This window comes from Moschus berezovskii, chromosome 4 (genome assembly GCF_049115385.1).
Source record: "Moschus berezovskii isolate FMDL1 chromosome 4, NW_MosBer_1.0, whole genome shotgun sequence".
Classification (NCBI taxonomy): Eukaryota; Metazoa; Chordata; class Mammalia; order Artiodactyla; family Moschidae; genus Moschus; species Moschus berezovskii.
Genome location: NC_142463.1, coordinates 40,176,072 through 40,192,046, shown reverse-complemented (window position 1 = coordinate 40,192,046; position 15,975 = coordinate 40,176,072). Strand labels below are relative to the sequence as shown.

At 39.0% G+C, this 15,975-nt stretch overlaps 1 protein-coding gene across 1 annotated transcript in view; it reads right to left on the bottom strand.

The window, feature by feature from the left end:
* UBE2U (ubiquitin conjugating enzyme E2 U) overlaps positions 1–15,975 on the bottom strand; it is a 72,609-nt gene that overhangs the window by 51,654 nt on the left and 4,980 nt on the right. The window contains exons 4-5 of the mRNA XM_055403560.2: positions 14,655–14,752; positions 1,498–1,618 (exon numbers count right to left, since the gene is read on the bottom strand). Coding sequence (XP_055259535.2) covers positions 1,498–1,618; positions 14,655–14,752 — 219 coding nt within the window. The remainder of the gene's footprint in view (positions 1–1,497; positions 1,619–14,654; positions 14,753–15,975) is intronic.

Below are 15,975 nucleotides of genomic sequence, written 5' to 3'. Positions count from 1 at the left end.
TTGCTCATTCCCCAAACATTTCCTGAGTGGACAGGATACAGCGAGGGAATGCTACAGATTCTGATTGGTCAGAAATATGATCAGCGTGAAGAAGTACCATTCCTCTGTGGCCACACCAGCCTTAAAATTGTCAAGAGAATTCTGAAGAACTCTTCAATAATCATGACATATTTGAAGATACTGAAAAAGATGCCTAATCAATACTGCATCAGATTCAGATGCTCTGTGGAAAAGTACTTGAATTTCATCACAAATTGTACACATTTAATGGACTGGCAGCTCCCAGAAGGGGAAAGAAGAGACCATGGACATCTAGTGAAGAGAAAAAGCACAAGAGAGATCAGTTTGGAAGAGTGAGCCTGAGCAGCAAGGCCTGCTGATCGGGGAGGTAACAATGCCAGTTACCCTGTGATGCTGTTGGGTACCGCTGAAAGGAAGGGCAGATTGTAAAGGAAAACGCTATGTCACCAGAAGACCCCTCTGGGCAAGAGAAGCCAATAGCTTTGCTCTTCTCATTGTAGAGAAAGCAAAGGAACAATGGAGGTGATGGGGTTAAGAGTTACGAAAGGGTTGTGGGTAAGAAGAGAGTGAAATAACCAAGGGTATCAGAAAAACATTGGTCAACAGAACAGAAAGACTGAAAAGCCCGTCATTTCCACATGGATTCTTTGAAGAAAAACCGAGAAGGGGACCTCTCTAGAAAAAAAAAAAATGCTGACAGTTTTCCTAACCAAGAGGAAAGGAGTCTCAGATTAGTAAGATCTGGTGGTTACTGAGGGTAAAGTCTGAGAAATAGCTACTATAGATCAGAGAGTTAAAATTGATGTCATATCTTTATGACATGGGCACCATTTGTCCATATGACCATGACATTTAAAGATACTAAGCTTACAATTTTTGATAATTAAAAAAAAAGGATCACACTAAACCAAATGGAGAAAGACGAATATGATACTGCTTATATGTGGAATCTAAAAAAATGACAGAAATGAACCTATATATAATATAGAAATAGACCTACAGACATAGAAAACAAACTTGTGATTACTAAAGGGGAAAGCAGGGGTAAATTAGGAGTCTGGGATTAACGTATATACTCTAATATACATAAAATAGATAATCAGGACCTACTGTACAGCGCAGGGAATTAAACCCAATATTTTATAACAACCTATAAGAGAAAAGAATCTGAAAAAACACATATATAAAATAGATAAATATGTATGTATAACTGAATCATTTTGCTGTACACCTGAAACCAACACAACTTTGGTTATGTTGTCAATTATACTTAACGTAAGTCAATTATACGTCAATGAGAAAAAGAAAGGATTACACAGATGGATTTGACACAGGTAAAACAGGAGAGACCTTAGTATGATTTCATTACTGAAAATGGATACAGAAAATACTGTTGTATGCAAGTTACTTGCTAGATCATTTACTTGCTACGAATAATTAATAATTGGCAAATAACAATAAGTAGTCACTTCTTACATGGTAATGGCTGGTGGAAAAGTCGTAGAATTATTAGTCTGTACAGGGTTTCATCTTTCATCAATATATGGGCTGCTTCCAAATTCACTGGATTTTCTAGCACTGGATTAGAAAGCATAACCTATAGGAAAACATACAAAACACAGAACTTTTAAAGCAGCTTTTTTCTAAGGGCAAAAAGACAAACCAGTACATACAACATTCAAGAAGCATTTATAAATGCCTACAATGTGTCCACCTGGAGACAAAGACAAATGAAACATGGTCCTTACTCTCAAGACACTCATGATCTATCTTGGTTTTATACTGTGCATTCATGAGCCAAACATTAGGATCAAAGCAAGTTACAAGTTCCTTCCTGTAAATTATTCCTTCCTATCACATAACTTTAAATTGATTTATGTGTAAAGGGAACTAAACATTAGGAAACACTGAAACATTTCCATTAAAAAATAATTACATTTTAACATGAGATCATATTTAGATCATGAATAAACAAACACATGTATTAAAAGCTTGCATGCAATTCAATATCCCCCCAGATCACTGAGTGCTTAATTTGGTTTCACTAGTAGTTTTCTCTGCTGGGAAAGACTGAAGGGAGAAAGAGAAGAGGGTGACAAAAGATGAGCTGTTTGGATGGCATCACCGACTCAATGGACATGAACTTAGGCAAACTCCAGGAGACAGTGAGAGATAGGGAGGCCTGGCGTGCTGCTGTCCATGGGGCTGGAAAGTGTTGGACATGACTTAGAGGCTGAACAACAAAAACAAGTAGTTTTCTCAACATCCAAAAAATTAAGATCATGGCATGTACAGAGTTTCATCTTTCATCAATATATGGGCTGCTTCCAAATTCACTGGATTTTCTAGCACTGGATTAGAAAGCATAACTATAGGAAAACATATAGAACATAGAATTTTTAAAGTGGCTTTTTTCTTAGGGGAAAAAGACAAAGCAGTACATACAACATTCAAGAAGCATTTATTAAATGCCTACAATGTGTCCACCTGGAGACAAAGACAAATGAAACATGGTCCTTACTCTCAAGACACTCATGGTCCCATCCTTCATGGCAAATAGAAGGGGAAAAAGTAGAAGCAGTAACGGATTTTATTTTCCTGGACTCCAAAATCACTGCAGTGACTGCAGCCATAAAATTAAAAGATGCTTGCTCCTTGGAAGGAAAGCTATGACAAACCTAGGGAGCATATTAAAAAGCGAAGACATCACTTTGCCAACAAAGGTCCATATAGTCAAAGTTATGGTTTTTCCAGTAGTCATGTACAGATATGAGAGTTGGACCATAAAAAAGGCTGGGCACTGAAGAATTGATGTTTTCGAATTGTGGTGCTGGAGAAGACTCTTGAGAGTCCTTTGGGCTGCAAGGAGATCAAACCAGTCAATCCTAAAGGAAATCAACCCTAAATAGTCATTAGAAGGACTGATGCTGAAATTGAAGCTGATACTTTGGTCACCTGATGCGAAGAGCCGACTCACTGGAATAGACCCTGACGATGAGAAAGACGGAAGGCAAAAGAAGAGGGTAGCAGAGGACAAGATAGTTGGATGACATCATTGACTCAACAGACATGAGTTTGAGCCAACTCTTGGAGATAATGAAGGTCACGGAAGTGTGAATGCTGCAGTGACCTGCATGACTTCGCAACTGAACAACTATAGTTTTCTACCACTGCTATAACAAATTACCACAAATTTAGCGTCTAAATCAACACAAATTTATTCTCTCATATTTCTACAGGTAGGAAGCTGGGGTTGGTTGTACTGGCTTCTCTTCTCAAGACTGCACAAGACTGAAATTAATGTATCAGCCAGCTGGGCTCTTATCTGAGGTTCTGGGAAGAATGTGTCTCACAGTTCATTCAGGTTTCTGTTCAGTTATTTCAGTTCAGTCGCTCAGTTGTATCCAACTCTTTGTGACCCCATGGACTGCAGCACACCAAGTTTCCCTGTCCATCACCAACTCCTGGAGCTTGCTCAAACTCATATCCACTGAGTCGGTGATGCCATCCAACCATCTCATCCTCTGTCGTCCCCTTCTTCCCCTGCCTTCAATCTTTCCCAGCATCAGGGTGTTTTCAAAGAAGTCAGTTCTTTGCATCACATGGCCACAGTATTGGAGTTTCAGCTTTAGCATCAGTCTTTCCAATGAATATTCAGGACTGATTTCCTTTAGGATAGATTGGTTAGATCTCCTTGCTGTCCAAGGGACTCTCAAGAGTCTTCTCCAACACCACAGTTCAAAAGCATCAATTCTTCAGCACTCAACTTTCTTTAAAGTCCAACTTTCACATCCATACATGGCTACTGGAAAAACCATAGCTTTGACTAGATGGACCTTTGTTGGCAAAGTAATGTCTCTGCTTTTTAATTTGCTGTCTAGGTTGGTCACAGCTTTTCTTCCAAGGAGCAAGCATCTTTTAATTTCATGGCTGCAGTCACCATCTTCAGTGATTTTGGAGTCCCCAAAAATAAAGTCTGGCACTGTTTCCACTGTTTCCCCATCTATTTGCCATGAAGTGATGGGACCAGATGGCATAATCTTAGTTTTCTGAATGTTGAGCTTTAAGCCAGCTTTTTCATTCTCCTCTTTCACTTTCATCAAGAGGCTCTTCAGTTTCTCTTCGCTTTCTGCCATAAGGGTGGTGTCATCTGTGTGTATGAGCTTATTGATATTTCTCCCTGCAATCGTGATTACAGCTTGTGCTTCATCCTTCCATCCATTCATTCATTTGCTTCATTCATTCATTTGCTTCATTCATTCAGCATTTCACATGATATACTCTATATATTTAAATAAGCAGGGTGACAATAAACAACCTTGTCGTACTCCTTTCCCTATTTGGAACCAGTCTGTTGTTCCATGTCCAGTTCTAACTGTTGCTTCCTGAACTGAATACAGATTTCTCAGGAAGCAGGTAAGGTGATCTGGTATTCCCATCTCTTTAAGAACTTCCACAGTTTGTTGTAATTCACACAATCAAAGGCTTTGGCATAGTCAATAAACTAAAAGTAAAGGTTTTTCTGGAACTCTCTTGCCTTTTTGAATATCCAACAGGTGTTGGCAATTCGATCTCTGGTTCCTCTGCCTTTTCTAATTCCAACTTGAACATCTGATAGTTCTCGGTTCATGTACTGTTGAAGCCTGGCTTGGAGAATTTCGAGCATTACTTTGTTAGCATTTGAGACGAGTGCAATTGTGCGGTGGTTTGGGCATTCTTTGGCATTGCCTTTCTTTGGGATTGGAAGGAAAACTGACCTTTTCCACTCCTATGGTTTTCTGTTAGATGAATTCAGTTGCTGAATTCACTGTAGGACTGTTTCCTGTTTCTTTGCTGATGGTTAACTGGGGGCTTCCCTCAACCCTGAGGCATCTCTTGCTGGTACTTACACTTGGACCTCTATGTCTCAGAGGAAAAAGTGGGAAAAAAACCTTCTTTTGCTTGGACCTCTCCTACCATTTCCTTTCCTCCGTCTTTACTGCATTTTCTGAGAGACTCTTGTCTTCCTCTTCTATTGGTAAGGGCTCATGTGATTATTTTGGTCATCCCCCTGCATAATTCAGGAAACCTTTCTATTTAAAGTGAGCTGATTAGTAATGGTAATTCCTTCTGCAAAATTCCTTCACACCTAGGTCAGAGTTTGAGTGAGTAACCAGACAGTGGGAGTCTTGGGGGACATCTTCAAAATTCTGCCCATAATAGTATCTACACATCTGGATAATATAGGTGTCCAGTAGGAACCAAAACATGGTAGTTCTGTTAGGCTATGATCTTATTTATCTGGAATCTCAAAATTAATATTAACATAAATTTGAAAAATTTACTCAATAATTCAGTATGCTTAATGTTAGATTACAACAAACAAACTAGATAATAAAATATAGCCAAAATAATTATAACCAGAATCTAGATAACAAAATATAGCCAAAATAATTATAGCCAGAATGTCTAAGTGTAGATAAGCTCAGAGTAGATTACTGTGGCTTAAGAGTCATGGAAATGATGGCAATCTTTCACTAATAAAACCAGCAATCTGACAGCTGATATTTCAAAAGCAACAAGAATTTTCTGACTCTTTTTTTTCATATTTGGAAAACACACTGGGCTATTTTTTCAAGAATATTGCAACCGCTTAAACAAGGATTTGATGTGGATTGCACTATATCTTTCAAAGTGGGTGAGAAGCAGATGAAACTTTTCTTCAAGAGGAAGCTTTTGCTCTTTGGTTGGAGAGAGTCTCACTCAGACACATATTTGGTAAAGTTTATTCAATGGTCTTTACATTCACCACTATGCTTAAGAACTTGTATATAATATACACACAAGCTACATTTGATGGTTTTTTATGAACTGGAATGAAAGGAATAATTAACATATACAAATCAGATACCCTGCAGAAATAGTAAAAGTTCAGCTTCTAAAGTAGCCTTGTGATAGCGTGAAATAACATAAAAAGCTACCCAGAGGATAAATAAATTTGAAGCATCAATAAACAACTGTACCAGTTCAGTTCAGTCACTCAGTCATGTCCAAATCAATGCAACCCCATGAACTGCAGCACGCCAGGCCTCCCTGTCCATCACCAACTCCTGGAGTCCACCCAAACCCATGTCCATTGGGTCGGTGATGCCATCCAGCCATCTCATCCTCTGTCATCCCCTTCTCCTCCTGCCTTCAACCTTTCCCAACATCAGGGTCTTTTCAAATGAGTCAGCTCTCCGCATCAAGTGGCCAAAGTATTGGAGTTTCAACTTCAACATCAGTCCCTCCATTGAACACCCAAGACTGATCTCTTTTAGGATGGACTGGATCTCCTTGCAGTCCAAGGGACTTCTCAAGAATCTTTTCCAACACCACAGTTCAAAAGCACCGATTCTTCGCCACTCAGCTTTCTTTATAGTCCAATTCTTACATCCATACATGGCTATTGGAAAAACCATAGAGTTGACTAGACAGAACTTTGTTGGCAAAGTAACGTCTCTGCTTTTTAATATGCTGTCAAATCCCTTATGATTATACAGTGGAAGTGAGAAATAGATTTAAGGGACTAGATCTGATAGAGTGCCTGATGACTCTGGATGGAGGTTCGTGACATTGTACAGGAGACAGGGACCAAGACCATCCCCATGGAAGAGAAATGCAAAAAAGCAAAATGGCTGTCTGAGGAGGCCTTACAAATAGCTGTGAAATGAAGAGAAGCGAAAAGCAAAGGAGAAAAGGAAAGATATAAGCATCTGAATGCAGAGTTCCAAAGAATAGCAAGGAGAGATAAGAAAGCCTTCCTCAGCAATCAATGCAAAGAAATAGAGGAAAACAACAGAATAGGAAAGACAAGAGATCTCTTCAAGAAAATTAGAGATTCCAAGGGAACATTTCATGCAAAGATGGGCTCGATAAAGGACAGAAATGGTATGGACCTAACAGAAGCAGAAGATATGAAGAAGAAGTGGCAAGAATACACAGAAAAACTGCACAAAAAAGATCTTCACGACCAAGATAATCATGATAACGTGATCACTGACCTAGAGCCAGACATCTTGGAATGTGAAGTCAAGTTGGCCTTAGAAAGCATCACTATGAACAAAGCTAGTGGAGGTGATGGAATTCCGGTTGAGCTATTTCAAATCCTGAAAGGTGATGCTGTGCAAGTGCTGCACTCAATATGCCAGCAAATTTGGAAAACTCAGCAGTGGTCACAGGACTGGAAAAGGTCAGTCTTCATTCCAATCCCAAAGAAAGGCAATGCCAAAGAATGCTCAAACTACTGCACAATTGCACTCATCTCACACGCTAGTAAAGTCATGCTCAAAATTCTCCAAGCCAGGCTTCAGCAATATGTGAACCGTGAACTTCCAGATGTTCAAGCAGGTTTTAGAAAAGGCAGAGGCACCAGAGATCAAATTGCCAACAACCGCTGGATCATGGAGAAAGCAAGAGAGTTCCAGAAAAACATCTATTTCTGCTTCATTGACTATGCCAAAGCCTTTGACTGTATGGATCACAAGAAACTGTGGAACATTCTGAAAGAGATGGGAATCCCAGACCACCTGACCTGCCTCTTGAGGAACCTGTATGCAGGTCAGGAAGCAACAGTCAGAACCGTACATGGACAACAACTGGTTCCAAATAGGAAAAGGAGTACGTCAAGATTGTATATTGTCACCCTGCTTATTTAACTTATATGCAGAGTACATCATGAGGAACACTGGGCTGGAAGAAGCACAAGCTGGCATCAAGATTGCCAGGAGAAATATCAACAACCTCAGATATGCAGATGACACCACCCTTATGGCAGAAAGTGAAGAGGAACTCAAAAGCCTCTTGATGAAAGTGAAAGAGGAGAGTGAAAAGGTGGGCTTGAAGCTCAACATAAGAAAACAAAGATCATGGCATCTGGTCCCATTACTTCATGGGAAATAGATGGGGAAACAGTGGAAACAACGTCAGCCTTTATTTTTTTGGGCTCCAAAATCACTGCAGATGCTGATTGCAGCCATGAAATTAAAAGACGCTTACTCCTTGGAAGGAAAGTTATGACCAACCTAGATAGTATATTAAAAAACAGAGACATTTCTTAGGTCCGTCTAGTCAAGGCTATGATTTTTCCCATGGTCACGTATGGATGTGAGAGTTGGACTGTGAAGGAAGCTGAGCGCCACAGAATTGATGCTTTTGAACTGTGGTGCTGGAGAAGACTCTTGAGAGTCCCTTGGACTGCAAGGAGATCCAACCAGTCCATTCTAAAGGAGATCAATCCTGGGTGTTCATTGGAAGAACTGATGATAAAGCTGAAACTCCAATACTTGGCCACCTCATGCGATGATTTGACTCACTGGAAAAGACTCTGATGCTGGGAAGGACTGGGGGCAGGAGGAGAAGGGGACAACAGAGAATGAGATGGCTGGATGGCATCACCGACTCGATGGACATGAGTCTGAGTGAAGTCCGGGAGTTAGTGATGGACATGGAGGCCTGGCGTGCTGTGATTCATGGGGTCGCAAAGAGTTGGACACGACTAAGTGACTGAACCGAACTGAACTGAACTGAGGTTGGTCATAACTTTCCTTCCAAGGAGTGAGCGTCCTATAATTTCATGGTTGCAATCACAATCCACAATGATTTTGGAGCCCAGAAAAATAAAGTCAGCCACTGTTTCCACTGTTTCCCCATCTATTTGCCATGAAATGATGGGACTGGATGCCATGATTTTAGGTTTCTGAATGTTGAGTTTTAAGCCAGTTTTTTCATTCTCCTCTTTCATCAAGAGGCTCTTTAGTTCTTCACTTTCTGACATAAAGGTGGTATCATCTGCATATCTGAGGTTATTGATATTTCTCCCGGCAATCTTGATTCCAGCTTGTGCTTCATCCAGTCCAGCATTTCTCATGATGTACTCTGCATATAAGTTAAATAAGCAGAGTAACAATATACAGCCTTGATGTACTCCTTTTCCTATTTGGAAACAGTCCGTTCGTTGTTCCATGTCCAGTTCTAACTGCTGCTTCCTGACCTGCATACATGTTTCTCAAGAGGCAGGTCAGTTGGTCTGGTATTCCCATCTCTTGAAGAATTTTCCAGTTTATTGTGATCCACACAGTCAAAGGCTTTGGCATAGTCAATAAAGCAGAAATAGATGTTTTTCTGGAACTCTCTTGCTTTTTCGATGATCCAACAGATGTTGGCAATTTGATCTCTGGTTTCACTGTCTTTTCTAAAACCAGCTTGAACATCTGGATGTTCATGGTTCACGTATTGCTGAGGCCTGGCTTGGAGAATTTTGAGCATTACTTTACTGGCGTGTGAGATGAGTGCAATTGTGCAGTAGTTTGAGCATTCTTTGACATAACCTTTCTTTGAGATTGGAATGAAAACTGACCTTTTCCAGTCTTGTGGCCACTGTTGAGTTTTCCAAATTTGCTGGCATTTTAAGTGCAGCACTTTCACAGCATCATCTTTCAGGATTTGAAATAGCTCAACTGGAATCCCATCACCTCCACTAGCTTTGTTCATAGTGATGCTTCCTAAGGCCCACCTGACTTCACATTCCAGGATGACTGGCTCTTGGTGAGTGATCACACCATCGTGGTAATTCGGTTCATGAAGATCTTTTTTGTATTGTTCTTCTGTGTATTCTTGCCACCTCTTCTTAATATCTTCTGTTTCTGTTAGGTCCATACAATTTCTATCCTTTGTCGAGGCCATCTTTGCATGAAATGTTCCCTTGGCATCTCTCATTTTCTTGAAGAGATATATAGTCTTTCCCATTCTGTTGTTTTCCTCTATTTCTTTGCATTGATCACTGAGGAAGGCTTTCTTATCCCTCCTTGCTATTCTTTGGAACTCTGCATTCAAATGGGTATATCTTTCATTTTCTCCTTTGTCTTTCACCTCTCTTCTTTTCACAGCTATTTGTAAGGCCTCCTCAGACAGCCATTTTGCTTTTTTGCATTTCTTTTTTTTGGGGATGGTCTTGATATCTGTCTCCTGTACAATGTCATGAACCACCATCCATAGTTCATCAGGCACTCTAATCAGATCTAGTCCCTTAAATCTATTTCTCACTTCCACTGTATAAGGGATTTGATTTAGGTCATACCTGAATGGTCTAGTGGTTTTCCCTACTTTCTTCAATTTAAGTCTGAATTTGGCAATAAGGAGTTCATGATCTGAGCCACAGTCAGCTCCTGGTCTTGTTTTTGCTGACTGTATAGAGCTTCTCCATCTTTGACTGCAAAGGATATAATCAGTCTGATTTTGGTGGTGACCATCTGGCGATGTCCATGTGTAGAGTCTTCTCTTGTGTTGTTGGAACAGGGTGTTTTCCATGACCAGTGCATTCTCTTGGCAGACCTCTGTTAACCTTTGCCCTGCTTTTTTCTGTACTTCAAGGCCAAATTTGCCTGTTACTCCAGGTGTTTCTGGACTTCCTACATTTGCATTCCAGTCCCCTATAATGAAAAGGACATCTTTTTGGGGTGTTAGTTCTAGAAGGTCTTGTAGGTCTTCATAGAACCATTCAACTTCAGCTTCTTCAGCATTACTGGTCGGGGCATAGGCTTGGATTACTGTAATATTGAATGGTTTGCCTTGGAAACGAACAGAGATAATTTTGTCGTTTTTGAGACTGCATCCAAGTACTGAATTTCGGACTCTTTTGTTGACTATGATGGCTACTCCATTTCTTCTAAGGGAGTCCTGCCCACAGTAGTAGATATAATGGTCATCTGAGTTAAATTCCCATTCCAGTCCATCTTAGTTTGCTGATTCCTAGAATGTCGATGTTCACTCTTGTCATCTCCTGGTGACCACTTCCAATTTGCCTTGATTCATGGACTTAACATTCCTGGTTCCTATGCAATAATGCTCTTTACAGCATCTGACCTTGCTTCTATCACCAGTCCAACACCACAACTGGGTGTTGTTTTGGCTCCATCCCTTCATTCTTTCTGGAGTTATTTCTCCACTGATCTCCAGTAGCATATTGGGCACCTACTGACCTGAGGAGTTCATCTTTCAGTGCCTCTATCTTTTTGCCTTGTCATACTGTTCACTTTACCAGTGAGTATATTTTATACTATCCAATTAGTTAAAGGCCATGAATTTGGAATTCATTCTGTGGATGAGTGTTGATATTTACTTTTGCTTATATATGAAAGGACAAGTTTTCAAAGAAATCAAGATCATAGAAATTTAGGAGCGTATAGTTAGCATATCTAGACTTGAAAATATTTTTAGCACCATTTCAAGTATCAATCCCATGGATTACAAAGTCATAATTATAAATGTGTATCACCTGTTATTCAAAAGGTGGTAATCAGAAAGTAATCTAAATTTAAATTATTAGTACTTAAATAAAATGAAAAACTCAATCCCTCAGTTATAGGAGCCATATTCCAAGTGCTCAGTAGAACTAGAGACTAGGGGTTACTATATTGAACAGTACAGATATTGAAAATTTCCATAAGTGCTTAAAGTTCTATTGGGCAGCACTGAACGCCAAAGAACTATTAAATAAGCCATTAAAATATTAATTGTAGCAGCCTGGAAATTACTTGAGTGAAATGTTACATGATAAAGTAATAAGCTATATAATTTGAACACATATACTATCATTCAGTTCGGTTCAGTTCAGTTCAGTTCAGTCGCTCAGTTGTGACTGACTCTTTGCGACCCCATGAACCACAGCACACCAGGCCTCCCTGTCCATCACCAACTCCCGGATTTCACTCAAACTCATGTCCATCGAGTCGGTGATGCCATCCAGCCATCTCATTCTCTGTCGTCCCCTTCTCCTCCCGCCCCCAATCCCTCCCAGCATCAGAATCTTTTCCAGTGAGTCAACTCTTCGCATGAGGTGGCCAAAGTATTGGAGTTTCAGCTTTAGCATCAGTCCTTCCAATGAACACCCAGGATTGATCTCCTTTAGAATGGACTGGTTGGATCTCCTTGCAGTCCAAGGGACTCTCAAGAGTCTTCTCCAGCACCACAGTTCAAAAGCATCAATTCTTCGGCTACCAGCTTTCTTCACAGTCCAACTCTCACATCCATACATGACCACTGGAAAAACCATAGCCTTGCAACTCTGTAAAAACAGATTTGTTGCTTCAGTCATATTACTTAGTATCTAGCACAAGAATTAGACTTCTTTCCTGACCTTCAGGGGCTTCCAGTCTAATAGGGGAAGGCAGATAAGGAAACAGTATTTGCATTACAGCATTATAGTTCTCTCACACATATTTAGTTAGGGCAACACTTCACTAAGAAAGCGCCCCCCCCCCCCAAATCAAAGCCATCAATTTCACCTAGGAAAAGAAATCAGGAAAGGCATTTCAGAGGAGGCATCTTTTGACCTGACTCTTAAAACATGAGGAGCTGCTTGCCAAAAGGACTAAGAGGGAATACAATGGGATGCTAGTCAGATGCAGAACTGGACTGAGCACTTCTTAAGGTCCAAGATTGACTTGGTTTGTAACTTTAGAGTTTAGAACTCTATAAATGCTTTTTAACCTGAATTGAACCAAGCACTGTGAGTAAAAAATAATAATAATAATAAAGATATAAATAATAGCAGGATGCCATGGTGTGTTTCAGAGGGTTAAGGTCAAGGTGTGAGAAGCAGATCATTTGTCAGGCAACAGAATTTGGCCTTGACCTTGTAGGGAATGTGGAACTGAAGATTTAAAACCAAAACACAAGAGAAAAGATCAGAAGAAAATATTAATAACGACAGGGAAGGAATTTCTTTATGATTACCAGTGATTTTCTTTTCCTTTCTACTATCTTAAAAATGTTTTCTAATGTGGGCATATTTGTTTTATAAAACTATTTGAAAAATAAAAGTAACTGTGTAATCTACGGGCTTTTCATGACATATTTGGGAACACTTTGCTGTCACTTTGTATTACTGGTTAAAATTAAGAACAAGAAAATATTAACCAGATTTAATTGAATTCTTTTTTTATACCACTCATGGTTCTAAGTACTTCACATGTATTTATACATTTAGTCCTCACAAGTTATATGAGTCAGCTACTAACAGTCGCATTTTACTGATGAAGAAATGGAGGGAATGTTCAGTGGAGAAACTTGTTCCAAAAGTGCAAAGGTATTAAGTGGCAGAACCAAGAAGTGAAGCCAAGCAATCTAAACTCACAGTCCCCAATTTACCTTGATTAAATTATTCTGCAATTCAAAATGTTCACCGTTTCATTCTGGTTTGCCCTCACTCATTACATTCTAGGGAACATTCACTTTTACTGTTTTTAAGGCTGTTTCTACTTAGGTGGAAGAGATAGGATGACTCAGTTTGAAAGAATCTGAAAGATCAACCACAAATCTCTGCACATCATGCTCGCTTACTTCCTCAAAGTCTTTGCTCTCTCTTCCAGAGCATGGCCTGGTACCAGTACATATGCTCAACACACAGTTGTAGAATGAATGAATGATTAAATTCAACACTGAATTTTTAAAAATATTAAATTTTACTCAGCATACTAAGATGACGAGATAGAAAGTTAATGATAGTTTTATTTTTGAAAACAAGACATAAAAGAGATGGAATTTTTATTATAATTCTATGTTACTGAGAAAATTCAATTAAGCCAGAATGCTTTATTCTCCAGGTATTTCAGATAATCAAAATATAATATTTTATCTCCAAATATTATTAATGATGAGTAGATATAATTTTATCATGGATAAAACCTGGTGGATAGAATCTCACTGGGCCAGATGTAAGTGGTCAAAGCAAGTGACACTCAAATCATTTAACATCTCAGGATGAGAAAGGAGGCTCTTTGAGGGTCAGGAATAACATAACGCACAAACAACACAGAAGCATGCTTCTAAATACCATAGATTTAGGATGCGAAAGACACATTCTATAAACAGGGTTCTACTGAGCAGAGGAGGAAATTCCTGGTTTAATTGTTCACTGGGTTTGATATGAAAGCTTACCAAAGCAGGTCTCTAGTACTGTCATAAATAAAGGATAAAGCTGACTATTTTATGTTGTAGTCACTTGTTCACCTCTCTGAGGAAGGCAAGGTTCATGAATGAAGAAATATCTAAAAGGCCTGTTCAACATTACAAATTGACGTTAGGAGCCAAAAGCAAGCCTAAGAGTACATTTCCAGAATTGAAACCATCCAAACTGTTCTTTTCTTCTTTTATAAAACACATATTGTTTGGTTGGAAAGGGCCTAAGCTATCAATTTCACTTTAAAAATAACAGTTTTTATAGTTCAAGTTCCATTTTACAGTTGTGATGTAGAAATATTATTGAGTCATATAAGCTTACTCAAATCCTTTAAATATTTCAATATACATTGTATATTTTATTCCTTATACTTTAAATAATTGGGTAATTAAATGTATTAAAGATATCACTGGGCTTCCCTGGTGGCTCAGTGGTAAAGAATCCACCTGCCAATGCAGGAGACACAGGTTTGATCCCTGGGTCGGGAATATCCCTTGGAGAAGGAAATGGCAACACACTCCAGTATTCTTGCCTGGAAGATCCCATGGACAGAGGAGCCTGGCGAGCAACAGTCCATGGGGGCACAAAAGAGTCTGATACAGCTAAGCAACTAAACAACAACAAAGACGGCATTTTATTTTTAATCTGTTCTTACCTGGAGGGTAAGCAAGATGCTGCTCAATGTATAGCTTCTATTCCATTTACGAGGGCTGTCCAAAAAATCTATACAGGGCTTGCCAGAATGTGGGTCTACTGTATTAAAATAACACATTAATATTTATACATAAAATTATCATTTAAAACTTATGAAGATCAACTAAAATCAACTTTCTAGGCTAAGTTAGAAAGCAAGTGACAAACTTTGCAATGAATGGGACAGTCAATATAGACCAGTTGTTAGAGCATGGACTTTGGTGTCAGATACACATAAATTTGACAGTTGACTCCTCCACTTATCAGCAATAGACACTGAGCAATGAACTACCTCTCTAGGTCTCATTTGCCTAGTATGTGAAATGGGGAATATGATTGAAGTACCTACCTTCACAGAAAAGAGTTTAAAAAACAAAGTCCTTAATAGAGTACCTGGCATAAAGTGGATTCTCAAAAAATGATAGTTATCATTATTAAAAATACTTTTATTAATGTATAAACAATTTTTATAAAAAAAAATAAGAAAAATATTTATATCCAATGGAAAGATCTTGCAATCTTTAGGAAAGATCTGGGAAGAAAATGTTGAAAAGGTGAGAGGGGTCTTCGCTTTGGGGCATTGTATTTTAAATCTACAATAATAGTTAACAGTGACACAAGATGTGAGTTAACAATGTGATTTTAAAAAGTATTTAGAAAAAAATTCTAGTTGGTATTAAAACTGTGGTAAGTGAAAACTGAAATTATGACTCAGTGGTAAAAAAGATGATCAAGAAACAATATGAAAAGTTTCAAGAACGCTACTCATGGTCCTCCAGTGTTTGTTCTTCCTTTCCTCCATTTCTTCTCTCTGTAGTAAGAAACATGATGCCTGCCTCCTCCCCATGCCCCTGTGTGGTTTTAGATGAATACGTAGTTGCCCACATTTTCCCAGCCTTTCCTCTAACAAGATGTGGCCATGTGACTAAGTCTTAATCGTGGGACATCAGCAGAAGTAAAGTGTGCACCTTGTGGATCATATTTTCTTAAGGTAGCTGATCTGCTCTCTTCTCTTTTTCTCTCCCCTTCCCACTGGCTGGAAATAGTGACAGAATGAATTTCTTAGGTCCAGAAATGGAACCCACAAGTTGAGGATGGTAAAACCTTCCTGCCAGCTTTGTTCTGTTATATATACATTGAAAAGTCATTTGACAAGGTTAGCCTATGCCCTAATACAGTCAATCAACTAAATTATTAATAGTATTTGGGAAAAAACACACACAAACTTTTGTGTGTGTAGTTATGGTGTTTTTAAAATTAAATTACATTTTATTCTTCAAAGT